Source organism: Carica papaya, chromosome 3 (genome assembly GCF_054855325.1).
Source record: "Carica papaya isolate Zhongbai chromosome 3, ASM5485532v1, whole genome shotgun sequence".
Classification (NCBI taxonomy): domain Eukaryota; kingdom Viridiplantae; phylum Streptophyta; class Magnoliopsida; order Brassicales; family Caricaceae; genus Carica; species Carica papaya.
The window spans coordinates 9,279,689-9,307,415 of record NC_142311.1 but is presented as its reverse complement, the minus strand read 5'-3'; the positions used below and the strand labels follow the sequence as shown (position 1 = coordinate 9,307,415).

The 27,727-nt window shown below is 34.9% G+C and overlaps 3 protein-coding genes across 3 annotated transcripts; 2 read left to right on the top strand and 1 right to left on the bottom strand.

The window, feature by feature from the left end:
* Positions 1–445: 445 nt before the first annotated feature.
* Positions 446–14,124, top strand: LOC110811523 (Transducin family protein / WD-40 repeat family protein). Its single transcript, XM_088215581.1, has 15 exons — positions 446–919; positions 1,622–1,783; positions 1,923–2,039; positions 2,119–2,203; positions 4,872–4,980; positions 5,130–5,197; positions 5,317–5,442; positions 5,522–6,594; positions 6,866–7,066; positions 7,165–7,225; positions 12,294–12,407; positions 12,999–13,112; positions 13,195–13,284; positions 13,390–13,461; positions 13,590–14,124. The coding sequence occupies exons 1-14, from the start codon at positions 849–851 to the stop codon at positions 13,414–13,416; spliced, it is 2,418 nt and encodes an 805-aa protein (XP_088071707.1). The 5' UTR covers positions 446–848; the 3' UTR covers positions 13,417–13,461; positions 13,590–14,124.
* A 3,041-nt stretch (positions 14,125–17,165) lies between these two features.
* LOC110811566 (uncharacterized) lies at positions 17,166–18,222 on the bottom strand. The gene is made up of 3 exons (XM_022038100.2): positions 17,863–18,222; positions 17,540–17,749; positions 17,166–17,348 (listed from the first exon to the last, which is right to left on the bottom strand). Exons 1-3 carry the CDS (start codon positions 17,943–17,945, stop codon positions 17,294–17,296), a joined length of 348 nt encoding a protein of 115 aa, XP_021893792.1. The 5' UTR covers positions 17,946–18,222; the 3' UTR covers positions 17,166–17,293.
* A 2,985-nt stretch (positions 18,223–21,207) lies between these two features.
* LOC110811508 (myosin-4 protein (DUF641)) lies at positions 21,208–27,635 on the top strand. Its single transcript, XM_022038031.2, has 2 exons — positions 21,208–21,688; positions 26,118–27,635. Exon 2 carries the CDS (start codon positions 26,182–26,184, stop codon positions 27,448–27,450), a length of 1,269 nt encoding a protein of 422 aa, XP_021893723.2. The 5' UTR covers positions 21,208–21,688; positions 26,118–26,181; the 3' UTR covers positions 27,451–27,635.
* Positions 27,636–27,727: the final 92 nt, after the last annotated feature.

Below are 27,727 nucleotides of genomic sequence, written 5' to 3'. Positions count from 1 at the left end.
AAATTCTTCAATTGATTTTAGATGTGGTTCAGCTTGTTTCTTTGAATTATTTAATGTGTCATACTTTAAGTGGATTTGATAAAACTTTTATGAACTCAATTTTCATAAAATTCTCATAGGATTTATTATTTTTAATCAAGTTAAATGCAAATTAAAATAAAATTTGCAAAATTTCTTAGTTGATTTCAATTTTATTTAATACCTTGAGATATATATACATATATATATATAATTTACAGAGGAAAAATATTGAAGAATTATCTCATAATAATCTATTTACATATTAAAATGATACCTTTCTTTCTTCATAATCCAAAGGCATCTGTGTATTCTTTTGTTTTGTTTTGTTTTGTCCGAAAAAGGGTTCTTCTGGTAATAACCAATAACTACTACTAACATTCTCCTTACTCAGCTTTAAAACTTGGACCTCTCCAACGCAACCCCATAAGTTAATTTGGTTACTCACTCATAAATTAACGCCCTCTCCTTTTAGGTTTCCTCGCCATTACCAAGCTCCTATCCTACCCAACCCAAAACACATACAGGTATTTTTCACGGAGAGAGAGAGAGAGAGAGAGAGAGAGAGAGAGAGAGAGAGAGAGAGAGAGAGAGAGAGAGAGAGAGAGAGAGAGAGAGACAGACAGAGACGCTCTATTCATTCTTCTTCTCTTCCCGTCGAGATCGAGATCGAGGAACATCGCGATCGAGATCGAGTTTGAGATTGAGATCGAGAGAGACGCCTCTGTATTTCCAAATCACTGAATTAGGGTTTCTGCTGATGCCCTCTGCTTGAATTCTCTATTTGCCTTATGGTGATGTCGCCATTGTTATGAATTTCGATTCTGGAGATGACAGGACACTCCTGGCCGCACGATCAATCCTCGCTCCGATCTGCACCTTATGATTATAACCTTCGCAGGTCATTGCCTGTTAATCCTCATCAATCAATTCTCTATTAAAACCTAATAAGATTGGGAAGATTTAAATTGCGTTATCTCCAATCTTTTATTGCTGCTATACCTTTGTGTCGCGAGATGTGGAATCATTTCATCCCTTTCTTAGATTTGAAATTGCGAATAAATTAAGATAGTTTTCCCTCTTGCTAATCCAGAGAACTACGAGTATCTGATGATTGATAACTTTATGGTGTTGATCTATTTTGGTCGTTGGTCAATGTGAATTTTCGCCACAGCTTTTTGTCATGAAAATGGTTGTGCTCTAGATATTTATCAAAGTATTTGCTTGAATTGCATGGATGTTATTGGAACCTAGGTTTTAGGTTTTCCATGCTTATAAGAACCATCACCCTGTGTTACTTGTACATCTTTACTTCACCTGAGAGTGAATGTGTTTTTGAACTTGTGATATTGTTGTACACTTCAAATTCAATGTTCACTAGCCTTTCGACAGAGGTATCGATGTGTCTGATCTTGTTAGAATTTCCTCGATGTTAACTCTAAAACTTACATTACCAGATTCGTAAAATTCTCTTTGGCTTTGTGTACATTCTGTGGATGCTTGGATTTTTTTTGGATGAGCAGACATGGTCCGTGTTGTTGTTTTAGGTTTGATGATATTCTTGATTCAATGGTACTCCTGCTGAATCGTTGTTATGTTCCAGTGGCAGAAATGTTTTTCGATTGTTGGCACAGAGGGAGATTTCTCCGAAAACAAAATATATGCCAAAAAGAAAGTGGGGAGAAGCTTCAAAACGGGATCCAAGTTCCTCATCTAGGCCCAACAGTGAACCAGTGAGAGATGCAAAAAGCGGTCTTATTTCATGGTACTTATGCATTTTATTATCAGTTGTTCGTTCTTTCACCTGTTCTTCTCCCTTGTTGAAAGGTGATCCAGTCTGGATGTCAGGGCAAAATTTATGTCGCACAAAATGTCCAGCATTTTATTCTTTTCCTCTTTTGCAGGGTTGAGGCGGGGTCTTTACGGCATTTATCTGCAAAATATTGTCCCCTGGTTCCTCCTCCTAGGTCAACCATCGCAGCAGCTTTTAGTCCTGATGGAAGAAGTATTGCTTCTACACAGTGAGTTGTCATTAATGTTTACTGATGTTCCTTCTTTATATCTTTGTTCCTTCTAATTTCAATCTGTTGTCTCCTGTAGTGGTGATCATACTGTTAAGATAATCGATTGCCAAACTGGAAACTGCTTAAAAGTTTTGAGTGGTCATCGGAGGACACCCTGGGTGGTAAGTTAGTTGGCTTCTCCTTTCACGTCAAGATATTGAGTGTCGAATATGAGGAATGAAATTTTTTTTGGAATATCTCATAGACAACATGGATTCTTTTAGTTGGTAATTGTTGAGTAGGATAATTTATTATTTAAGTATTTTAATTATTAGTTGCTATTATATAATTAGAATTTTATTAGAATAGTAATCTTATGTAATTAGAATTCTAGTAGAATAAGAATTTTCCTATTAGTAGAATAGGTGTTCTATAAATACGCAGGTGTAACAACCTAAAAGGTGAGAAATAAAATTATATTTTTTCTTCAAAATTAACATGGTATCAGAACAGAGTTAGGGTATTTTGAGATTTTATTTTTAGGGTTTTAAAGAAACCCTAAAACAACAAAAGGAAGTAGAGGAGAAAGAGAGCCAGATCAGGGGGAAGAGGGGGAAGAGAGGAAAGATCAGAGGAAGGGAGAAGGCAGCCGGATCCTTCCTCCACCGCGCGCATAGCTGCACAAAGGGCGAGTTGGTTTCTTCCTCCACCACATGTAGAGCCGCGCGACCCAGCTCCTTCCACCGCGTGCGGAGTTTCTTCTTCTTTAGCCGCGCGCAGAGACACGCAACCTAGTTCCCTTCTTCAGCCGCACGCAGAGCCGCGCAAGGCACTGAGGTTTCCTTCTTCTTCAGCCGTGTGCAGAAATGCGCGACCCAGTTCCCTCTTCAACCACGCGCAGAGCCGCGCAGGGCAACGCGGTTTCCTTCTTCTTCAGCCGCACACAGAGCCGCGCGACAACCTTTGGTTTCTTCTTCCTTTGTGCGCAGAGACGCGCGATCTGCCTCACTCCGATTGTACAAAGCCTCTGGTCGCAACTTACCAGCCTTCTATCGGGCACAAGTTTTTCCCTTTGTTGCACGCAGAGCTGTGCACGGGAAGTTTTTCTAGCCAGTTGCATTGAGCCAATTTGAGCCATTGAGCCGAGCTGATTTTAGCCGAGCCGCCTGCACCAAGCCGAGCCATTTTTTTCGAGTCAAGCCGTTTTTTGAGCCAAGGCAGACAGATCTGATTTCAGTATTTTTTGTCTTTTTTGGCTATTTTGGTACAAATTACAGATTTGAGTATTTTTTTTCTTATTTTAGTACTCTAAAATGACAGAAGCAAAAAAAATTATGGTTTCTTATTAAGATAACCCTCATTGCAAATCAGTTCCGTAAAACTTGATAGAACTAATTATCTTGCTTGATCAAGATCTTGTTTATTGTTTATCAAGGTTAGAGGATTGTAGCGGTACATTATAGGTAATATGAAGAAACCAAAAGTAGGTGATTTGGAATATAACAGATGGAACTCTGAAATTTTTTTAGTAATGTCTTGGCTAATTAATTCTATGTAACCATATATTGCACGAACATATTTATTACTCGATATTGTAGCAAAAATATAGAAAAGGACATCCCTTACATATTTACAAGTGGGTAATGATACCCAAGTTTATGAACTCCGCAATAAAATTCATGGCACTAAGAAAGGGAAAATGAATATTTCTTAATATTTTTCTGAACTGAGTGGATTATGATATAAATTAGATTATTATCAAGATTTTCAAGTAGATTGTCCTGCAGATACAGTAAAATTTCAGAAATTGATAAAAAATAGCAAATTTATGACTTTTTAGCTGGTTTGAACACTGAATATGATTAAATTCGGATTTAGGTGCTTGATAAAGATCATTTTCCTTCATTTGAACAAATTTATGCTTATGTCCAATAAGAAAAAAAGTAGAAGGAATGTCATGCTTTACATAGCACCAGTTGAGAAAACTCGATTAATTGCTCAGTCTGAACAATCTAAGAATCTACGGAGGTGTGACTATTGTGGCAAGCCAAAACACACAAGAGAGATTTGCCGGAAGTTGTATGGAAAGCCAACTAGAGGTAGCGAGAGAAAGAATGGTGGACCTACGAAAACTCAAGAAAATTTAGTTGAAAAAAGAGAAACACTCGACACACAAACAGTTAAAGCTTTTTCGAATGAGGAGATTTAAGCCCTGAAGCATATTCTGTTTCAATTTAATTCTTCATCAACTATAGGTACAATAAATTTAGTAAAATCAAAATTTTCAAATAAGGAAAAAGATTGGCACTGGTAAATTGTAGGATGACTCAGAACCTGATCTGCAAGTTGAGCATGAGAGATATCCCTACACTAACTTAAGGGGGCGTGTTGAGTAGTATAATTTATTATTTAAGTATTTTAGTTATTAGTTAGTATTATGTAATTAAATTTTATTAGAATAATAATTTTATGTAATTAAGATTTTAGTAGAATAAGAATTTTTCTATTAATAGAATATGTATTCTATAAAATATTTAGGTGTAACAATTTAAAGGGTGAGAAATAAAATTATATTTTTTCTCCAAAATAAACAGTAATAAATATTGGAGATAAACCCCATGTTTTAACAGTATCATTTTCATTTTAACCCCCAGGGACCAAAATTTAGGTTAGGTAGGGATGCCGATAGTGGTAGTCTTAGTTTGTTTACTTTCTCAGTTTTTTTACTGTCTCCATGAAGAGGTTTCAGCCAAAAGTGAATTCACTATTTAACATTATATGAGTTGTTGTCATTCTAAAAAGATATTTTAGTTAGCTTTTCCAGAAAAATTATTAATTGAGTGTTTACAGGTTAGATTCCACCCATTGCATCCAGAAATACTTGCAAGTGGGAGCTTGGATCATGAAGTTCGCTTGTGGGATTCAAAAACAGCAGAGTGTATTGGATCCCGTGATTTTTGTAATTCCCTTCTTTTAAAAAAATTTGATTATACTTAAACATTTTCAGTATAAACATCTGTTTCATTTTTATAATTTTTATTTTTAAACTTAAAGCTTAAGTTGTGGCCCTCAATTGGTGAATCTGACTTCTAAACTTTTCTTTTATAGATCGTCCTATTGCCTCCATTGCCTTCCATGCTGAGGGGGAACTCCTTGCAGTTGCATCAGGTCACAAGGTGTTAAATCTCTCCTTTGCATTTCCATTGCTTATGTAGCTGGTGGTCTACCCTATACTGCCTAAACCCCAACTGCACTCATTTAGCTGTATTTTATAATGTATCATATTGTGTTTCAGTTGTACATATGGCACTACAACAAGAGAGGAGAAGGTTCTTCACCAACCATTGTTTTGAAGACAAGGCGCTCTCTTAGAGCTGTACATTTTCATCCGCATGCTGCTCCATTTCTCTTGACTGCTGAGGTGAATTATCCTATGGGAATTTGAATGATTATCCACTTGTAATGTCATCTAGATTACATTATTGACTGACAATATGCAGGTCAATGATCTTGACTCTTCAGATTCTGCAATGACATGGGCAACATCTCCGGGTTACTTGCGATATCCTCCGCCAGCTGTTTTTGTTGCAAATGTACAACCTAGTGATTCTGCTCGTATGGCTTCTGAGCTTCCCTTCATGTCCATACCTTTGTTATTCATGCCTCCATTTTCAATAGATGATACAAGAATGGATTTGCAGTATGCTCATGGCCATACCAGTTCAAGTGGCCTGCGAGTGGGTTCTTCTGCCTCAATGCAGTCCCAAACAGATTTAAGTGCAGCAGAACAGCAAAACGATACAGCATCACCCATGGACACTTTTCCTGCGATTCATTCTGGTTCAGATTCTAGGTCAGAAGATACCACAAATAATGCTTTTGCTGCTGGGATTGGAAATCGTGTTTCTGATGCCACAGTAGATGCCATGGATGCTGATGAAATGCAGCCTGTAGGGGTGAGTCAAATGGGAAGCTCTACCAACATAAATCCTACTGGTGGTGATCTGAATGGAATACCCGCACATGCTTCCACTAGATCGAGTTTCACTGAATTGGGACGACTTCAGCAGTTTTTGCCCTTTAGGGACCTAACTTCTTGGGAGTTGCCTTTTCTACAAGGATGGTTGATTGGTCAAAGGCAGGCTGCTGTCCCTTCAATGCTTCCTGTTATTGGTGGTAGTCATGAATGCTCAGCTCCCCACATGGTTTCTTCCTCAACATCTCATCTATCTACTAGCAATCTCGAGGCCGCTGTAGCTTCTTTAGCGATCCCTGGTGGCATCAGTTTATCTGGTGTTCCTGGAAGATCTGGCTCACGGAATAGTGCTTCACGATCTCGCTTCTCTGTTTCTGGAGTGGGGGAAGGTCCTGTTCTCACCAATACACTAAACGATGCAACTGATCATCAACCAATCATGAACAGAATACAGTCTGAATTGTCTACATCTCTGGCTGCTGCGGAGTTGCCTTGCACTGTGAAGCTCAGAGTGTGGTCACATGATATTAACAACCCTTGTGTTCTGCTCAGTTCTGAAAGATGTCGCTTGACGATACCTCATGCTGTCCTTTGCAGGTAATGGTTTTGATTTTCTTCTTGTTTTGTTGTTTGGTTTAATAGTTTGATTGAATGGCATCCTAGAACAATCCTTTGCATAAGCGTGTTTACAATGTCTTAGGTGTTTGACGTTCTCATTTTAAAACCTGTGTTCAGAAGTTATTAGTGGAATCACTTGTATCTTAGATGCATTAAAGTTAGCCAAGTCATTCTTGGTCTTTTCTTTCGCAACCTATTAGAGTTAGCTTCTTGTAAATGTTATATCATTGGTTTGATAATGTGTTTGCAGTGAAATGGGTGCACATTTTTCTCCATGTGGAAGATTTTTAGCTGCATGTGTTGCTTGCATGCTTCCTCATATGGAAGCTGATCCTGGATTGCAAACATTAGCCAATCAAGATCTTGGGGCTGCAACGTCCCCAACTCGACATCCAATCTCAGCCCATCAAGTCATGTATGAGCTTCGCATTTATTCCCTCGAAGAGGCAACGTAAGATTCCTTTACAATTCTTATTGTTCATGCAGCTCTTCTCTATACTTTGGATGGCATCTTATATTCTTGTTTATGCATTTATTCTATTGGCGCAGTTTTGGTTCAGTGCTTGTATCACGGGCGATAAGAGCTGCTCATTGTTTGACTTCAATTCAGGTATGTGGGATTCAATGATAATTGTACAACTATATATCCTGGATGGACTTTTCTGTTGAAATATTTACTATCCTGATATTCCAAGAAAAAGAATCCACAAAAAGAAAAAGGTATTATGTCAATTTGGGAATCCTTTCTCTGGCGCTCATTCTCATTATAGGTTGTTTAGAGGGCTGGTTTATCTTGGATGACGGCCTTGTCAGCAAAGTAGTACATACCTTTCTGGTCAATATTGCAGTTTTGAGACCAGAGTGGTACATACTGAACTGTAAATTTCAGCGAATGTCTCGGATATATTACTATTTTATATCTTGTATGTAATTTTATATACACCTACATAATGATACTTATAATAACGGTAACAATAATTAATTTCTAGTGAAAAATAATAAACTATTTAACTTGATAATTTGTATTAAATAAAATGGACATATTTCTAAATAAATCACGTAAATCTAAATATTTAGTTTAGAAATATATTAAATAAGTCAAACTCATATTTAAAGTGCAAAATACAATAATATTATACTAAAAATAGCTATAAATATATCAAAATTAAACATTTGAATAAAGCTTTTTACGGCAAAATAACCTTCTAGTTTTAGCTTTAAGTAAAAACTTATAATTTTTTAAAAAAATTATAGTTGCTATATCAATTGGTCCTTTATTGGTCTGTACATCCAGCATTGGCCAATATTAATTGGTATCTGGTACAAAATTCATCTGTGTCATGCGATATTGAATCGTTACAGAACAGTGTCAACTGTACTGCTTGTTGGTCCATTTTTTTCCTTTTGAAGGTTCACCAATATATTGCTACTAGTTTGAAATTTAGGTGCTATAGTTGTGTGCAACACAAATAACTTGGAAATGACATCTGGTACAAAATTCATCTGTGTCATGCGATATTGAATCGTTACAGAACAGTGTCAACTGTACTGCTTGTTGGTCCATTTTTTTCCTTTTGAAGGTTCACCAATATATTGCTACTAGTTTGAAATTTAGGTGCTATAGTTGTGTGCAACACAAATAACTTGGAAATGACATGTGAGTAATGCATTATAGTCAATACAGAGAATGAAGCACGTTCCACTCCATTTCTAAGAAATCTGAAACATGGTACTTGTATTTTGTCCTCTTTGAAATTCTCTTTTTCAACAAGCTGCACCGAGGTGACTAAATTTGTGCCTTTGGTGGTTCTCACTGATGTTAAATTCATGTTCAGTTATTTCTTATTGTCATTAATGTCTTCCCTCTTTTTCTCTTTGTTCCTCTGAAGATTATGCTTGATCATCTAGATGTTGGTGTTGTACATTTGTGTATTTGCTTTTTTTTTTTTAAATGAAAAGTAGAGTAGTAGTATTAGTATGAGCACCAGGGGTGCAAATGAAAACATGTTCAATTATTTACAGTTTAGTCCTCCATTCTAGTAATCTTCCTATAAGTCTCAAAATAAACCGGAGGATGACCCGTAAGCAAAAAATTAAGGGTACTAAGCCATCTATTCTTCAGTACATCAAAATCATTAGTGTCATCAAGACCCTCAAAGGCCCTACTGTTCCTAACTTTCCAAACAGTCCATATAATTGAAATGGGGATCAAATCAGCAACGGTACAATGGTTGCTGAGATGCTTCCAAGCGCAAATCGCTTCTTTAATAGACCCCGAACAAACCCAGCTAATACCCAGCCTTTTGTAAACCAAACACCACAGATGACGAACTACAGGGCAGTGTAAAAGGAGATGCCTGCAGTCTTTTTCAGCTTTTTTACAAAGGTAACACGCATTAACCAAAATTAAGCCCCTCCTTCTAAGCTTATCAATTGTCAAAATACATTATCTGCTAGCTTCCCATGCAAAGAAAGAAATCCTAGGAGGCACTTTAATTTTCCAGATCAGTTTGTGAGGAAATGACAGTGTACTGACCCAATATGATGCAGATTATTCTTCCCTTGCATTAGGTACCTGTACCAAGATTTGACAGAAAAAACACCATTCCTTGTAATTTTCCAAACAGGTCTCTCCTCGATATAATTCGGCCTGATTTCCGACGCTAACCCCAGCAGCATTTTGTAGTCAGGAATTTCCCAGTCATTAAGACAGCGGTTAACCACCACCTGCCAAGAACCATCATCCGTCTGGCTGTTATTAAAGCAAGCACACACCCTAACAGCTTTATTTTCAGATAAAGCATAAATAGCAGGAAATCTGTCCCTAAGGGGCCCTCCTTCTAGCCAATCATCTTCCCAGAATCTGATCTTGTCCCCACAACCCACTTTCCATCTAATTTGTTTAAGGAATTCACCTTTACCATCTAGGATGCTTTTCTAAAGACCCTTCTTGTGATTTCTCACTACTCCAGTATTTAACCAACCAAAATTCTCAATACCATATTTCGAAGTAATGATTTTCTTCCACAAAGCTTTTTCCTCGTTGATAAAGTGCCACATCCATTTCCCTTGTAAAGCAATATGCATTTCCACCAATGATTTAATCCCTAAGCCGCCATTTTGTAAAGGTTTTTTCAGCTCATTCTAAGCAACGAGGTGAAATTTCTGCCATCCTCCTTCTCTCCTCATAAAAAATTGCTTTGTAAGGACTCCAACTTCTTAGCCACATTGTAAGCGATAGACAATAAAGAAAGGTAGTACACAGGAAAATTGCTGAGTGTACTTTTGACAAGTGCAAGCCGACCATCTTTAGACAGTAAATTCCTCTTCCAGCCAGCCAATCTCTTTTCAAATCTGCTGAAAATCGGGTCCCAAGTACCTTGGTCTTTATAATTTGCCCCCAAAGGTAAACCAAGATATCTTATTGGCATTTTAGACTTCTTACAGCCTATCGCCTCAGCCAGATAAGCTCTGTCCTCCGCTTCACCTAATCCCACATATTCAGATTTAGACAAATTAATCTTCAAACCGGAAACCGCTTGAAACCCCATTAAGATGCATCTAATGTTCAATAAGGCTATCAAGTCTAGTTCACTAAATAATAGAACATCATCAGCAAAAAATAAGTGAGTAATTTCTTCCCTCAAGTGATGTTTCCCCACCTTCAAGCCCTGGAATAGATTCTGTTCTCTGGCCTTCAGGATCATTTTGTTAAGAGTTTCCATAACCACAGTGAACAAGAATAGTGACAGGGGATCACCTTGTCTCAACCCTTGTGATGGCTTAAAAAATTTTGATGGACCTCCATTGACAATCACAGTATAAGAAACAGAAGTAACACAAGTGTTGATCCATTTCCTCCATTTAACTCCAAAATCGAGCCCCATCAGCATGTAATCTACAAAAGACCAACTATCATTATCATAGGCTTTCTCCATGTCAAGCTTACACAACACACCATTTCTTTTCTTGTTTAGCATTTTATCAACTAATTCGTTGGCGATAAGTGCTGCATCCAAAATTTGTGTGCCCCCAACAAAGGCATGTTGGGGTCCCCCAATGATGCTGCCCAGAACCCTAAACATTCTTTTGGCCAAAACTTTAGCAATCAACTTATACACTGCCAACCAAGCTAATAGGTCTGAAATCCTTTATTGTAGATGCTCTACTCACTTTAGGGACAAGGACAATGAACGTGGAGTTAATAGACTTTACAAATTTACCAGCCTATGGAAATCTTCAAAGAGTTTCATCACGTCTGTCTTTATCACTGGCCAGAAGTCCTGCAAGAAACTCATAGGGAAACCGTCCAGCCCAGGCGCCTTATCTCTGTTACAATCTTTCAGCCCTTTAAGAACTTCTTCCTCAGTAAATAATTTTTCCAAATCATGTCTGCTATCTATGAATACATCGACAAAGAACTCGCTCACTTTATCCCTCAAGTTCTGGTTACCTTCAATCACGTCTTCCCCGAATCTAAGCAAGCCAATAAAATTGTTCCTTCTATGCTGACTTGCAAGGCAATGGAAGTATCTTATATTTCTATCCCCTTCCTTGACCCATTTCTCCCTTGATTTCTGTCTCCAGCTAGCCTCTTCCATTTCTAGGAAAACACCAATTTTTTCTTTTGAGTGTCTCCCTTTGTAACCACTCCTCTGCCTACAATGCACCCTCCTCCTCCATTTTGTCCAATCTGCTCACTTCCTTCATCATGACACTTATTTTCATCTCAGTCTTCATACCCTCATCTCTGCACCATTGCTTGATTTCTTTTTTCAAATGCTTGAATTTATTCACAATAATAAAACTGGACATACCTGTTGGGCTGACACTACCCCACCACACCTTAACTGTCTCTTTAAATTCATTAACTTTCAGCCACTTCACATCAAACCGGAAGGGGCAAGGGCCCCAAAGAATGCTGTACGTCTCCAGACATATGGGAAAGTGATTGGAGGTTAACCTGTTTAATCTTTTTTGACAAAGGTTAGAAAAATTATAGTGTACATCAACAGAAATCAAAAGCCTGTCAATTCTGAAACTCGCGGGGCAAAAACGTTGGTTGGTCCAGGTCCATCTAACCCCAACCAAAGGAAGGTCTATCTGCCCAAGCTTCTCCATGATCTCATTAAATTCCTCAGCACATTTCCTGTTGAAATGATCACCAGTGCGTTCCATACTGTTCAGGACCATGTTGAAGTCACCACCTATCACCCAAGGCCCCTTCCATCTGGATTTGCTCTCCTCAAGATCTCTTCACAAGAGAGCACGCTCCCTCCCTTCCCCATGATTGTATACGCCTGTGGATAGCCACTCCATTCATTTCTGTTATCTCTGAATGTACACGATAATGTGCAGGATCCGATGGTCCTATTAACACATTTCATTCTGCTTTCATCCCATATGATGATGATTCCCCCAGAGGCACCGGTGGAAGGGAAAACACACCAGCCCACCATGCTGTTGCTCCATAAACTTCTTACTGTTTTGCTATCAATAACTTCCATTTTAGTATGTTGATTATCTTCCAATAATTTGAAACCTGAATGTTTGATATTAAGTGAGTTACCGAATTTCATTTATGTAAAATGCATATAATAATCTACATCTATATGTTGAGAATCTTGAATAATGAAAGGCTCCATGCTGGTTGAACTTATGTATTTATGTTCATGCAGTTCTCACCTACTTCTGAGCACATATTACTTGCCTATGGACGGCGTCATGGTTCTCTTCTTAAAAGCATTGTCATTGATCGTGAAATGACATCACCAATTTATACAGTTCTAGAGGTATAATAACTTTAATTATTATTTTTTCTTGTTTAACTGTCATGGTACATGCTGTACTTGCTTGATTCCTTTTCCGGTAACTCCAGACAACTGACAATTAAAATCACGGGTGGAAGAAAATGAGATCATTAAGATATCTGTAGTTTAGCTACTATGGTTGGGTGCCAATTTTTGCTGTTCTTTTGTAGTTAAAATGTAAATATTTATCTGCAGTTTCAGAAAGTAGGCATACTCAAAAATAGAAGTAACATGTGTGCTTTTGCATCTTTCCATACTGGAGCTTCTAGAGGTCAATGAGCTTATGAATGACCGTGTGAAGGATAACAGGGATTATTACATGCAACCATCAATAACCTGAATCCTAATTCCCAAGGGTGATGATGTAGGTGTAATAGACTGCAAGAAAGTTCATTTGCTATTTCTTCCAATTGTTTGATTAAGAATATGAAGATTGAAATTATGATGACTACATTTGTTAATTGATCAGACAATTTTTGTTGAACATTTCCAACTAGAATTCTTAGTAAACTTTCCACCATTTTATATAATATGTTATTATTGGCATTCAAGGTCTTGTGGTTCTGTCATCAGGTTTACAGAGTTTCAGACATGGAACTTGTAAGAGTACTGCCCAGTGCAGAGGATGAGGTCAATGTTGCTTGTTTTCATCCTTTTGCTGGAGGAGGTCTTGTCTATGGAACCAAGGTCTGTGCCTCATGCACTTGGAAGATGTTAAATTTTTTCTATTCATTCTTAATTTACAAAATTGCTTTGCTGCAAAATACAGGAAGGGAAACTTAGAATCCTTCAATATGATGGTGCGTCAGGATCCAATTTCACAGGACTGAACTCCTTTCCTGAGGAAAACTTGGCCGAGGTAGAATAAAGAATAAGCTTACAGTGTATTCTTTGCTTTGCGAATCAGTTATCTGGTTTTCTTTGTGGAAAGGTGTGGTCAGTTAATGGTTCTTCCTGATTGCAGGTGCAGACATATGCTCTAGAATGCTAAAAATCAGTGGTCAGACTTCATACATAAGTTGCTCCAATCAGCTTGGTTGGTGCATCCCCAGTCTTAAGTTTAATTTTCTTTCCTTACGGTTTTTCCCTTATATGTTCAATAGCTGAAGCATGACCAATTGGATGTACACTGAGCACACTTTTTAACTGCTTTTCCTTTGACAGGGCATTTTGTGATTCATCAACTATAGAAGATCCGTGTGCCTGGTTTGAAGAGGAAGTGATTAGCTGCTGGATTTTCTAACATTTTAATACCCTTCCCGAGAAATTTTCTAATGCTTTAATCAATATGTAAAATATTTTATGGTAGTTGTATCTCAAGACAAGTTTCCTTCTTTTTCTTGTCATATTTTATTACAATATCTGACTTCATTGTTGTTTCCTAGTAAGAAAATGTTCCCTTGATTGTTAGTAGCTGTTGGGACTTTTGTACCTCTGATTTGCCAGTGGGTTAGTCATCATCCATCCATGGCCTCTCGAATAACTGCCCTTTGGCTGTATACTTGGTTCGTTTTTTCTTTTTTTTTTTTGTCAACCCCTGCTGCATGTTTTATAATGATGTAACCGTGAAACTCTTTGGATGCCTTGTCTAACCAGAGAAATGTGACGATGATGGCATTTCTTTTTTATTTGTAAATTTAAGTTTTGAGTTTAACTACTTCCATTGTGAGTAAAATGAACATCATACTGTTTGACTCTACTGATTACATGCATATTCAGTAAAAGTATAATAATCTCTCTAATCTCTCAAAGCTCTCTCTTCTATCTTATTAACCCAGAGTGTTTATTTCTGGGAAACATTCTTGCGACAAATCCTTTTCTTTATATGCGGGTTTAAGAACATCACCAAACGTCCTCTCTTACCACGACACTATCGATCAGCTCTGCATTACTTTAATATTTATAATAATAGTATTAATTAAATATGTTATATTTGTGATATCTTAAGAAATTATGTTACATATTCATGAATTTAAGATCATATATTGTATCCATTATATAATATTCAATTAGTAGTTCAGTTTATATCAACGATGATCTTCTAAAAAGTACAAATAGAAACAATCTACAAGTCGCTTTTTTTAACAAAAGAAATTATGTTAAATTTCAATTAGTAGAATTTATAGTTTGGAAAAATTTGAGCTAGTAATGAACACCTAGTTTCTAGTTAAGATAATTGATACATAATTTGCGCCGATAATCTCATACTATTTTTTCGTAATTTAACTTTCTTGTCGAAGGGGTCAGTTAGCTGAGCCATTATTATTTAAGCAGGGCAAAAATGGTGAAAGCTCTACACGTGAGTGTACGGTGTCCTCATCAACCAAACTTCACGGCTGAGCTAAGCCTCAGAGCAGTAAATGTTGGAGGTTGGGAAGCTGCAAAATTATTTGTACCAGAACCAAATGACTTTGCCGAAAAGACAAGCCCAAATTACGTTGGCAGGACATAGACTTGTTTTATTTCTACATTAATCGAGCATGATTATGGCTAATCTAATTGATAAATTTTTGCTTATGTCAACTTGTAAGGTATACTTTATTCACGTGATAAGCTAAATGACAAAAGACAAATAAATAGTTAATAACTTATCATAAGCTTCAAAAGCAAATTAAAAGCATTGGGTCATATGACTTGACCATGCTACAAGATATGTAATTTTTTGTCTAAATGAATTTTAAAATAATATACAAGATTTTTATAATTTTTTTGGAAATGATAAATTTATGAATTAGTTTTAGAAGTCAAAATCTTTATTCAAGTGTTTTAAATTGCACGAGCTTATTATTTGAGAATTGTTATACGATGGTTATGGAAAACTTTATCTTATCTCTACAAGATAAATAATCTTTAAAAAAAATATTACAAACTTTATGATAAGATGACACATAAAGATAACTTTATTTTGATTATTCATCAAATATTTTCTAAGATTGCATTTTAAGCTAAACGAATTCACACTAAAAAGAAAGCTCACTAGGATTGCTCCTTGTCATCTCCATTTATAAAATGGAGGGCCACGTACCATTATACTATATATATGATGGATCCTTTGAAACAATCAACCAACAACCCACTTTCTTTAATGATACTATATCTCCATGCAATGAGATTAATGGAGCTATCATTTTCTATTTACATCTTTCTCAATCTTGTATTGCAATGTTATGGGAATAACTCATCTTTCTCAATCTTTTCCCTGACCTACCCTATCAAAGTGAGTTGTTTAAGACTATCTACATTATGAACAATCCCTACGCATTTTTTTCATTCACGAAGAGCCTAAATAATTAATTATAGTACTCATAACTTCAACAATCTGCTAGTCATTTTAGTTGATGAAGCATGACTCCTGCTTTGGTTAGGAAGAACTTTTACGTGCATATTCTCTACTTTCATGATATTAACTAGTGAGATCATATGTCTTTTTATAGAGGTAAGATGATAAAAGACCTCTTTAGTTTACTAACTAAAGTTGTTAGTGACTCCTTTTAATAAATTCAGTATTTTTACAACCGCATTTATAAAACTAGTTGTATGTTACTTTAGAAATTCTTTTATCTCCTCGATCAACAACATTAAGAAATGAAATTATTAAATTTTTCTCTCACTATAAATAAATTAAACAAAAAATGATATTTTAAAATAAAAAAAATGATACAAAAAAATTAACTGATAGATTTAAATTATTAGTGTTGTTATTCTATATAAAATAATTGAAAAAATCTTTCAAATCGTGAAATTTAAGACTCTATAAATAAACATGTAACATTCGAATATTTTTGTGTGTTTCTTCATATCAACTGATCTTTTATGTTTTTTAACAAAATATAAGATAATGTCTAAAAGATAATGACAAATCTTTCATATGTTAACAAAGATAGATCTTATAAGTTGCTACAAGCCATAAGCTATATATATACTAGTTATTGTATTATACGTCGGCAAGTCTTCCGTAGTTTTGGGAATTTGCATCTTAGTTGGGGCATTATCATTAGAGATCTTAATAAAATTGTACTTTAATACTACTGACTTATATTGATATTTAAAAATTTAAGTATTTTTAATTTTTTTAATAATGTAAATATTAGAATATATTTATATTAAGACAGTAATGTAGATGATATAACTTAAAATGTTCACATATTTTTTTAATATAGAGATGAATGGTTTATTAATGAGTTCTAATATTATAAATATAATACAAAATAAATTTGTTCATTATTTTAACATAGAGCTTATAACATATTTATACTTCTCAAGATTGATCCAATGAACCAACTCAATAATTCATGTAGTTACAGAGAAACTACTATCTCATATTTCAATCAAACACACAAATCAATATATAATTTATAAAAAATTAAAGATTTAAGAGGAAACATGTAGAACAAAACAATTAAATGAATTATATATATTTACTCTCTCTCTCTCTCTCTATATATGTATATATATATATATATATACTGTGATACGGCACTTGTTGTATCATGTAGATTTACTGTTCTATTCTATCCAAGTGAAGTCAATTAAAAACTTCTCAAACAACCACTTTATAATAGAACATTTAACCATTTTTCCAAAAAAAAAAATCTTATAATTCTTTTATACCTTATATTAATATTCTAGGTACATGCTAAACTGATATAAGGAGAGTGACTTGTGCATTAAGACAAATACATACACATATATAATTAATATATATAATAGAATAGAATATAATATAATATTTATAAAGAGTTGACCAGTCAAAAGAATATTAAAGGCTTATTTAAAGAGTAGTTTGAATGTTCTTTTCTACATTTAAAAAAAAAAAAATACATAAAGAAAAAGATTAGTTTGAACGCAACGTGTGTTGACTAACTGCTTTATCTTTCTTTGACTGAAAATATCATCTTCCCCTTCCTCTTCCTCTCCATAACCCTGCAGGCCCCAGCTCAGAGAAGGACAAAAAAGAAGGAGATAACCAGTAAAAGTTAACAACGTTAAACGACTCTATGATCTAAACAAAAGAATAATTAGCTAGATCAGGTGAAACCAATTAGAACAAAGTCATATATATATATATATATATATATAGTTAAGAAGATCACGAAGAAGAAGAAGAAGAAGACCGTGATGACTCAAACTTATAGTATTTATCAACAGCTATGGAGACATCCCAAGTGCAACTGAGTCCTCTGGGGATGATAACCAGATCTCCTGCACCAAACTCAACATACTCTGATGATCCTTTTTGATACGCCTTTACTTTCCCTTTCACTATATAACATGTCTCTTCTGCATCGAACTTTAGCTGGTACTTTCCTGGACTGCATCCCCATCTAATATATACATATACGACCACTTAACAAACTATATACATATATATATATGTATATACGCACTTAAATCGTTAAATAGATATAATTTTTTGGAAAGAAAGAGAGAGGCTTACTTGGGCCAACACTTGATGTTTAACTCAGAAAGTCGAGATTCTGATGGGTTCCTTTCAACAATGATCCTTAGATCTTCGGCCATTAAAATAATAGAGAACAAAGAAAGAGAGGAAAGAAGAAGAATAAGAAGAAGAAGAAGATAGAAGGGGTGAGTAATGAGGAGTTAAAAGAGGATTAGAGAGACAATAAAAATCCTAATTCTTTATCGTTAGTGGGTTTATATATAAAGCTCGTGATGCCGGGAGAAACAAAGAGAGGATAAGATGGGTTGATGTAAATATTATATTATGTGTATATATATAACTATATAATGTACACACACACACACATATATATATATATATATAGAGAGAGAAAGAGAGAGAGAGGGTCGAGGAGAAATTAAAAGGTTTATGGAGGGGAAAAATAGTATCGAAGTGAGGCTGTGCTCATTATTAAGCATTGACTTATCGTATATCGCCATGTCATACTCATTAAAATTGGTTGAACCGACCATCGAGTCACGTTAACATGTGTCCCACGATATTCTTCCCATCACCCACTATAAATATCTCCTCTTTTTTTTCCAAAGAATAATGATAGTAATAATTGAACTAACCATATTATAATTTTAATGAGCTTAGATGCTAAATTTAATTTGTTATATAAAAACAATATGTTAAGTTTATTATCAATCATTAATAAATTAATAAAGACACATGGAATGGAATAACCATAACTTATCACTACTCTTCAAAATCACATTCTTTGAAAAAATATATATATATATATTTAGCAAAAGAACGGTCGGGGATTAGAGTAAAATTTAGTCATGCATTAGGCACCTATATTTTTATAATAATAATTTCCAAAGCTATATATTTTTTTTAATAATCTCATAGGCACAAAATAATGGGAGTTGGATGGGTTAGTTGGGGATGCTGAACTTAACAAAAGTGGTGGAGATCGATTGCAGAGGTTTGGTCAAAAGGGTTGACTGGATCGTCGATTTGACATTTGACACGTGGCGTGTTATTATTGGAAGTCAGGCATCGTTGTTTGACCAGGTAGTCTTTGAAGGAAACTGACAGTGGCAGTGTCAGGCTGTCTCCTCTGTTTGTGTTTCTACGACGATGTATATATCCGTTGAATTTATGTGGGTCTGTTTGTCGTTGGAATTTTTTAAAAAAAGGTTTCCCACGTGCCCCCCTCCACGTGCAAAAGATTGGATCTAATTTCTCTCTCTTCATTTTTTTTTTTTTTTTTTTTTTTTGCTTTCCCCATCACTTTCCTCCGTGCTAAAATATGTTTTGTTTTATTTAAATTAATTTCTATCTTAAATTTTGATCAAAGTTAGTCAATGTACTTTTAAGAATTTTTAATTCAATCATTCGATATTACAAAATATTATCATTTTAAAATTAAATATCATGTATTAAATTTGATAACATACCGCATATTTTTATTGATATGTATATAAGTTAAATTTTACATCAAATGTCATGTAAAATTTAATATAGTATTTTAAAAATAAACGTTATGATTAATTAAGTTACAAAAAATACATTATAAACTTGTATAACATTGTCGCTTCGATCATCTAATAAATCGAGTTCTCAAGCTAGCTCCATACTGGGGCCTTCCTTCTCCATTTTCCTCTTCCCTCCCTTCATCGCTTACCTCTAGCATCATTGTTAGGACACATTATGAAGAATAATTTCTTATAGATCGTTAAGATCGACTCAGGCATCAATGACTTTTATTATAGTCAATGACGTGCCACAATTGTTCATTTCAACTTTTATATTGATATTTACAACTTGGTATTCATGGTACTAATTGTACTTCTATTGGCGAGACAAAAGTTCATAACTTATATAGTGAATATATTAATGTTATTGACGATTGAGATGACGTATTCTGCCAATGCACATGAATAGTGATTGGCTAATGACATAGTTTAATAAATAATAATTTTGTTAGTAAAAGTATGCTACTTTAACATTAAGAAAATAACGTACTTTAAGGTGGTTTAGAGTCTTTTCATGGTAACCTCCATTTCTTGCTTTTCACGAAGAAAATGATTTTAGAGCATGAATTATAATGTATTTTAAATTAATTTAGTTTACGTAAAAATTAAATAAAACGTGTCGTGCATTATTAATTTGTTACGCGACATCTAAATCAATAATGATAACGATTGATAATACGTAGGAACTAAATTATTATTTTCTTAAAAAAATATATAAAAAATAATTTCAATGAAAGTTAAAGCAATAAATAATTTAAATCATTATTTTAGTAGTTTGTTCTTCTTATTTGGTTGTTGCGATTCATTAATACTCCACCCCTTAATTATTATATAAACATTTGAATATGCTTTGAATTATGAAAATTTGAACTTACCTCGGGTGGGATTCATTAATTTCCAATTTATTTAAATAAAACTGAATAAATTAAACGATTTGTTAATTTAAAAATTAATATTTAATTAATACGAAACATCAATTAAATTTATAAAACAGATATTCCTTTGTTTATGTTAGATATTTTTTTTTGCATATTTTTTTTATAATTTAATATTTTTATATATTAATTTATGTACGCACATAATATAATTTAATATATATTTTTTTATTTATGTTAAAATAGTTATATTATTATTTTATGTGAACAAAATAATATATAGCTAAAGTTTCTAATGATTTTTATTTTTAAAAACTCATATATTAGTTTTGTTAAAAATATATCAAGAGTGACTAAATTGTTAAAAAAAAAGAAATAATTTATATAATGTGTAATTTCGTAGTTATATTAATCTTAAATTAACTGTAAAATATTTATAATTGATTTATATTTTATATTAAAAAAATTTAAATAAAAAATAAAATAATCGATATATAAAGTACATAATGTTAGAGTTTGTATTCAATTAAAATTTAACCAACATAATAATTATAACCAAATCTTATTTTATATTTAAAAGTTTAAATAATAACTACTATATATTTTTTCATATTAAAAAATATAAGTAATTTATATATATATTTTTTACATTAAATTGATAGATAATTATTATTTATATTGTCACATTAATTTTATTTTAATATATTTAAATTATTTTAAACAATAATAATAATTATTTTTTAGTTAAATAAAACTTATTTTAAAAAATAAATAAATTGGCATGCAATAAGTTTATTTTGTACGTGTCATAGAAAATTAGGAAAACAATTTATAAATAATAAAGCTTAAAAATTAAAAGTAAAAGTAACTAAATTATTTATTAATTAACTAAAAAAGAGAAAAAAGAGGAGAAGGAAAATCTTTTCAGTGTGAAGCGGTGCCGTTTAGAGGGACTGTTAGGCGTGCTCCCCTTTCGACAGAGACTTTATTGTTTGAGAGGATTGCTAGGCAGAATTGGTGGGGAAGGGACCCGTTGAAATGAGGACAAGCTTGCCCGCGATGGACTGAGAAAAGGCTTCGAGCAGATGGCGTGAACGCACAAGTCTTGCAGGGCACCGTGAACGAGCCATGACAGTGAGTTGTTTAGCAAGATGACGAACAGAAGCTCTGGTTCTGCATGAACGTGGTTCACCTATTGTTGCAGAGGGTGGAAGATCAGAGGCCTAAGAGGAAAGAGGGAGCTTCAATTTCGGCTCAAGGAGGAGAGAGGCTTTTCTGTAAAAGGGAACTAGTGTTCGATTTGAGAGTTTGAGAGAGGTTTTGGGGGCTTTTTCCAGCGGCTAGGGTTTCTCATAGAGGGGGCTTTTTCTGGACAGAAGAGAAGGAATAAGGGAAGCTCCTGTTTACACTGATCAGAAGTGTCCGGTACTACACATTTTGGTAAATCCTGTACACCCTTAGTATTTAGGCTAGATAGATATAATTGTTTTCTATCTTCGGGAAATGTTTGCAAACAAATATATATATACACGTATATGCGTTTTCCGTTCTTTCTGAACAAATGAATATGTTTAGAATGAATTAAATGCCAATTTTGGATAGATGTGATGATATTATCGATTCTGAGTTGTTGAATCTGTCCATAAATGGATACGGGTTCCTTCTTCTTCTTCTTCTTTCTAATCGATGATTTTTTTTTTAATAAAATTAATATATGAATTTTAAAAATACATGTTAAATGCTTAAAAATTGTTCGGGTTCCAAACATATGTTGAATGCGAAAAGATAGATCAGGTATGATGAGAATATTGAATGAAATGGAGTTTTGCTTGCTAAGAGGGAATGTTGAGAAAGGTACGGATTATTTGACAACAGTCAATTTGTACAAAGATTGACCATCGTACAGTGTAACCTTGATATGAGATCAGTTTGTTGCTAGGATAACAGGATGTTGGATAGACTTTTTGTTGTATTTTGCAATTTATGTGTCTGCTTAACATGCAACCTTGCTTTGGTTTGTTTATTTCAATCTCAATGTTCATTTACAAGGTTCAAATGACTCTCTTACTTGTTGAGTTCTGTTTCATGGACAAGAAGGTAGTGGGGAATATAACTCTTTGTTGGTAATTTAGTTCAGGGCCATTCTCCATTAGATGTTAAACAAATGTTCTGAGGATAGCAAATCAACCTTGCTCTCTGCTTTTTTTTTTTTAAAAAAAAAAATTATTTCAACATTGGATGTCTTGCATTTGCCTCTGGTTTTAATACTAACATCTTTGCATGCTATTTGTCCTTTGTACATATCTTGATAACTCAGTAAGGCATGAACCTGTAACTAATTGTAGTAAGGTAGATGTAACTGAGACTATGTGCCTACTGTCTTCATTTTTTCTGTCATTTTTCTATTCCTTCTGCCTCTATCCTATTTTCTTCATGTTTGCTTGGTCCCTTGGTGTATAAATTTCTATCTTAGCATGCTTCCATGTACTTAACTTCCTAGCTAAATTCAGGGGGATTGCTTAATCTAAGTTCAGGAGCAGGTTTAAATTAGGAAGAAAGTGTTTTTTGAAAATAAAATGTGAAATATATTTAAGAGAACCAAGTGCGTGAGACTTGTATACAAATATTTACAAATTGATGAAAAAATCTACCAGATCCCCAGGATCCTCGCTAGAATAAAGCAGGTGACCCCTGATCAATGAACTTAGGGTTTGGAACCAAGGATCTTTAAATCTATCAGAGTTAGATTCAATGCCTCAAAGGCCTCCTGTTTCTCTTTCCACATGACCCAGAAGGTAGCTAGAGGGATAAGTTCTATTTTCTTATCCCCTTGGATGCCTTTCCAAGCCTAAAGCTCCTCCTTCAATAACCCAACTCACTCCCAATAAACAATAAGCCAAACAGCAAAGCCGACACAAACAGAGACCACCAAAGAGCATGATTGCAAGATTCAGCATCCTGCTTGCATAAATAGCATCCATTTACTAGGATTTTTCCCTTCCTCATCAATTTGTCGAGCATTAGAATGCATTCTCTTGCTGCCTCCGAAATGAGAAGGCAAAACTCGGGGTTGCATGGACTTTCCAGATCAGCATGGCTGGGAAATCAGCCCCATTCCCGTCTGATGCTCAAGTACTCATAATAAGACTTCGCAGAGAAGACTCCAGAAGAATTCAACTTCCAGATTAGTTTGTTTACCGCAGTGTTGTCCAAATTCATCCTTGCGAGAGTCTCCATAAAATTCATATATTCCCTGGTCTCCCGATCATTTAGGTATCTATTCAACTCCACACACCACCCCTTGTTTCTTTGAGTGCCCGCCAAGGACTCTTTTGCAGTGGTGTCCTTATTGCGAGCAACAGCATGGATGTTTGGGAAATGAAGAGAAGAAATCCTCCCTTCCACCTGTTCATCTCTCCAAAACTCACAATTTCCCCAAGCTTGCAGTACATCCAATGCACTTCTTAAGAATCCCTCTCATCATGAAAATTTTCTTCCAGTATCCACCTGTGCGAACCCCTTGGAATTCTAGTGCACCAACCCTACCTTTCCATCCCATGTCTCGCCTCTAAAACCCTCCTCCAAAAAATCCTCTCGTCCCACACAAACCTCCACAACCACCTTCCTTAGAGAGCTGTACAAAGCCCAGCTAGAGATCGCAACCCCAGTCCTTCCCTCTGAATAGGCTGCTTCACCTTGTTCCATGTCACTAGATAATGTCTTCTTTTCTCCGCACCGTCACGTCAACGGAAATGCTGAATTTTTTTTCCAGTCTATTAGCCACACCTCACGGTATAAGGAGAGCATTTAAAGCAAAAATGGATGTTGACCAGCTTTGTTAATTTGTAGTAAGAAATAGTATTTCTGTACCTGAATTAAGTATTGGAATTAGCGTAAATTAGGTTTTTGAATGTTTTTTCCTCTTGATAAACTTGTTTTTGTTAACCTCCTTGGCTTTGATTTTTGCTCCATATTAGTTGTTTAGGGAATAACTATTTTAGATCTGATTACATGTTTGATAAATGTGACTGTCCAACTCTGGTAATGCATTCTTAGTGTATAAGCCCTGATCCTGTGTCAATTTTTTGTTAGTTTGTCTTTTCATATCCTTTCTTTTTCTTTTCTTTTTTTTTTCTTCCGGCCTGTGTTTGAGATATATGCAAGTTTAGAGTTTAAAATGGGTACTTTTTAGCTGTCTTTTAAGTCTATACCAACAAGTTGGTGCCTTATTTCCTCTCATCTGTTTCTATTTTTTCCAACCCGATTTCTCTGAATCTACTAATTAATTTCTGGTGCTTAACCGATCCTAAAAGGATTGGTGGTGACATTTTCTTACAGCATTTGGAATGCCACCACTTCACTAGTTGTGCTAGATATCTCGAAAATATATTGGTTACTTGATAATTAAAATATACTATTCATTCTTTAAGTGTTTGGCTTCATTTTTTCTTTTTCCCCGTTTATTTAAAAAAAAAATTGTTTCTTTCTTCCCATGTTTAAAGGCTGATTTTTGATTTTTGTCCAATGTTGTTTCTGATATTTATCGGCAGGTGGCTGAAATTCTTGTCACCCTTGTTTTTCAATTTTATTTGTATATTATGAGTTTTACATGGACATTTGATTGTTACCTGAGGTCTTGGTCATGCAAATTTGACTTATTGCAGTCTGCATGGTATTTGTTACCATCTTAGAGTTCATTCAGATGTGGTTTATAGATGTTTGGATATACTTTGAGTCCCTCTATAAGTAGTAAATCTATCAGAAGTTCCTAACTTCGCTCATTTTGGCATTGGCATAATATGTATATTTTCCCTGCCCATAAAATTTCATCCCGCTTTTAGCTTAGTCATCAACTTTTAAACTCTTAAGAATTATAGAGTCAACCATTTAATCCATCTTGATCAAGTCCCGCCATCAATTACATCAATATTCAATAGATAAAAGTCTTATTTGGTGCTATGCAAATGATACGTAAGAATTAAATAGTTTGTATGATCTCAAAAACAGTCAATATTTTTTTCATGTCCTAAGTTTCAACTTGCAAATGTTGGCACCACTGCTACTGGATAAGAGTAAAGAAAAAAGGGCTTTCAGTGTTTGAAATGCTACATAATTTATTTGATACTTATAAATACTTGTCTGCCTCTTAGGTACCCATATTGATTTCTGTAAATTGAGTAATGACTTGGCTCGTAGAAGGATTTGACTGAGAACAATTGAAACATTGGGACGTGGTTTGGATTAAAATGTTGAATTTAACTTAAAGATATCAAAATTTGAGGACTAAGTATGTTTTATGATGCGTAACTGGAGCTCTTGTCCAGCTGAGCACATTGCAGCGCTATGTTCTCCAGCTGACTGTTAACAGATCCAATCCCATTTAACTCTCCTTCCTGGTTAAACTAGACTTGTTATTCCATCAACTGCTTTCACCAGCATGCCTTGCTACTGATTAATGGCAAACTTCTCCTGATATTGGCTGGTTTTAGCTGATTGTTAGCTAGGGATGTAGATGGTTCTTCAATTTCTGTGTTCATGATTGTTTAGGTTACTGAGGGTGCTTTATGACTGGCAGGGGCGATGTATTCCTCAGATAGCTTTTTGCTAATTTGTAGTCATGTCACTCATTAGCATGACCTAACATCTTCTGTGGGCCAGAACATTTACCATTATGATATAATTTTGGCTATATAAACCATACAACACAATCTAATATAAAATAAAGTTTGTTTTTTTTTTCTTGGTTTCATTTAACTGATTATTCTCTCCTTGATTTCTATCTTCACATTTTGGCTCATTGCATAACGTTTACTTTTCCGGTTTTCTGATTGTCAGCAAATTCCATTAATAATTTCATGGAGCGTTTCAGGTTTTTCCATATTGGGTTTGTTCTGAAGTAATCTAGTTCATCCAGCCCTTTGTTGGTAGTAGCTATGCTACCCACTGGGTTGAAAGACACCCAACTCCGTGAGAGCAACAGCCAAAAGGTTCACCCTCAACCCATGGAAGAGGCCATGAATCAGAATCCAGAAGCTATGGAAGCCCTGATATCTAAAATATTTACAAATATTTCCTCATTGAAGTCCGCTTATATTGAACTTCAAGCAGCTCATACACCCTATGACCCAGACAAAATTCAAGCTGCTGATAAACAAGTCATTTCTGAGCTCAAGAATCTTTCTGAGCTGAAGCATTTTTACAGGGAAAACAACCCCAAACCGGCATGTGTTTCTCCTCAGGATTCCCGCTTAGCTGCAGAGATCCAAGAACAGCAGAGCCTACTAAAAACCTATGAGGTTATGGTGAAGAAATTTCAGTCTGAAATCCAGAATAAAGATACTGAGATTATTCAGTTGCAACAACAAATCGAGGAAGCAAATCAGAAGCGAATAAAGCTGGAAAAGAATCTGAAGCTTAGGGGTTTGTCTGCAAAAGAATCAGAAGATTCAGGATTGGAAAATGGATTCTTCTGTGTGGATTTAACCCCTGATCTCTTTACAACAACCGTGGAATATGCTTTCAGAGCTATTCACGATTTTTCGAAGCCATTGATTAACATGATGAAAGCTGCTGGGTGGGACCTCGATGCTGCAGCTAATTCTATTGAACCAAATGTTGTTTATGCCAAAAGAGCCCACAAGAAATATGCATTTGAATCACATATATGTCAGAGAATGTTCGTTGGATTTCAGCAAGAAAGTTTCGGTGCTAAATTGGACAATCTTACAGCGAATAAAGAGAGTTTCTTCCATCAGTTTCTTGCTCTGAAGGAGATGGATCCGTTAGACGTGTTAGGCCAAAGCCCGGATAGCACTTTTGGGAAATTTTGCAGGAACAAGTTCCTACTTGTTGTTCATCAGAAGATGGAAGCTTCATTTTTTGGAAACTTAGACCAGAGAAACTATGTGATGGGGGGTGGACACCCTAGAACACCATTTTATCAGGCATTTCTGAAACTTGCCAAGTCAATCTGGCTGTTGCACCGGCTGGCTTTTTCGTTTGATCCTGCAGTTAAGGTTTTTCAGGTTAAGAGGGGAAGTGAATTCTCAGAGGTTTATATGGAAAGTATGGTGAAGAATCTGGTTATGGATGAAGGTGATCAGAAGCCTAAAGTTGGACTCATGGTTATGCCTGGTTTTTGGATTGGGGGAAGTGTGATTCAAAGCCGAGTTTATCTCACGGGCATGAAGGTTGCCGAGTGAGTAGGAAGTCTATCCGAAGTAAAAACGGTTATATGCAGTTTGTTTAATATGGTGTGTTACTTTTTTCCTTTTAATGTTGCTGTTGTATTTCTGTAATTGTGTTTCTTCTTTTCTTTCAGAGTGAAATGAGTTCGTATCCCTGTAAAACTCTATTTTTGTTTCCACGCCAGGCGTGTTCCCCTGCCCGTGTCTCTCTCTCTCTCTCTCTATATATATATATATATATCATTGTTGTGTGTGTATGTTATGGCTTGATATATGGTTTAGCTTTTGCAAT

Bases quoted from the DNA above. Each gene is read 5' to 3' on its own strand.
- LOC110811523 (XM_088215581.1), top strand. From the start codon at position 849: ATGACAGGACACTCCTGGCCGCACGATCAATCCTCGCTCCGATCTGCA. The intron at 12,408-12,998 runs GTATAATAACTT...TTCTGTCATCAG, and splicing joins CAATTTATACAGTTCTAGAG to GTTTACAGAGTTTCAGACAT. The intron at 13,285-13,389 runs GTAGAATAAAGA...TCCTGATTGCAG, and splicing joins CTGAGGAAAACTTGGCCGAG to GTGCAGACATATGCTCTAGA.
- LOC110811566 (XM_022038100.2), bottom strand. From the start codon at position 17,945: ATGGCCGAAGATCTAAGGATCATTGTTGAAAGGAACCCATCAGAATCT. The intron at 17,750-17,862 runs GTAAGCCTCTCT...TGTATATATTAG, and splicing joins AACATCAAGTGTTGGCCCAA to ATGGGGATGCAGTCCAGGAA. The intron at 17,349-17,539 runs GTCTTCTTCTTC...TGGGGCCTGCAG, and splicing joins TATAAGTTTGAGTCATCACG to GGTTATGGAGAGGAAGAGGA.
- LOC110811508 (XM_022038031.2), top strand. From the start codon at position 26,182: ATGCTACCCACTGGGTTGAAAGACACCCAACTCCGTGAGAGCAACAGC.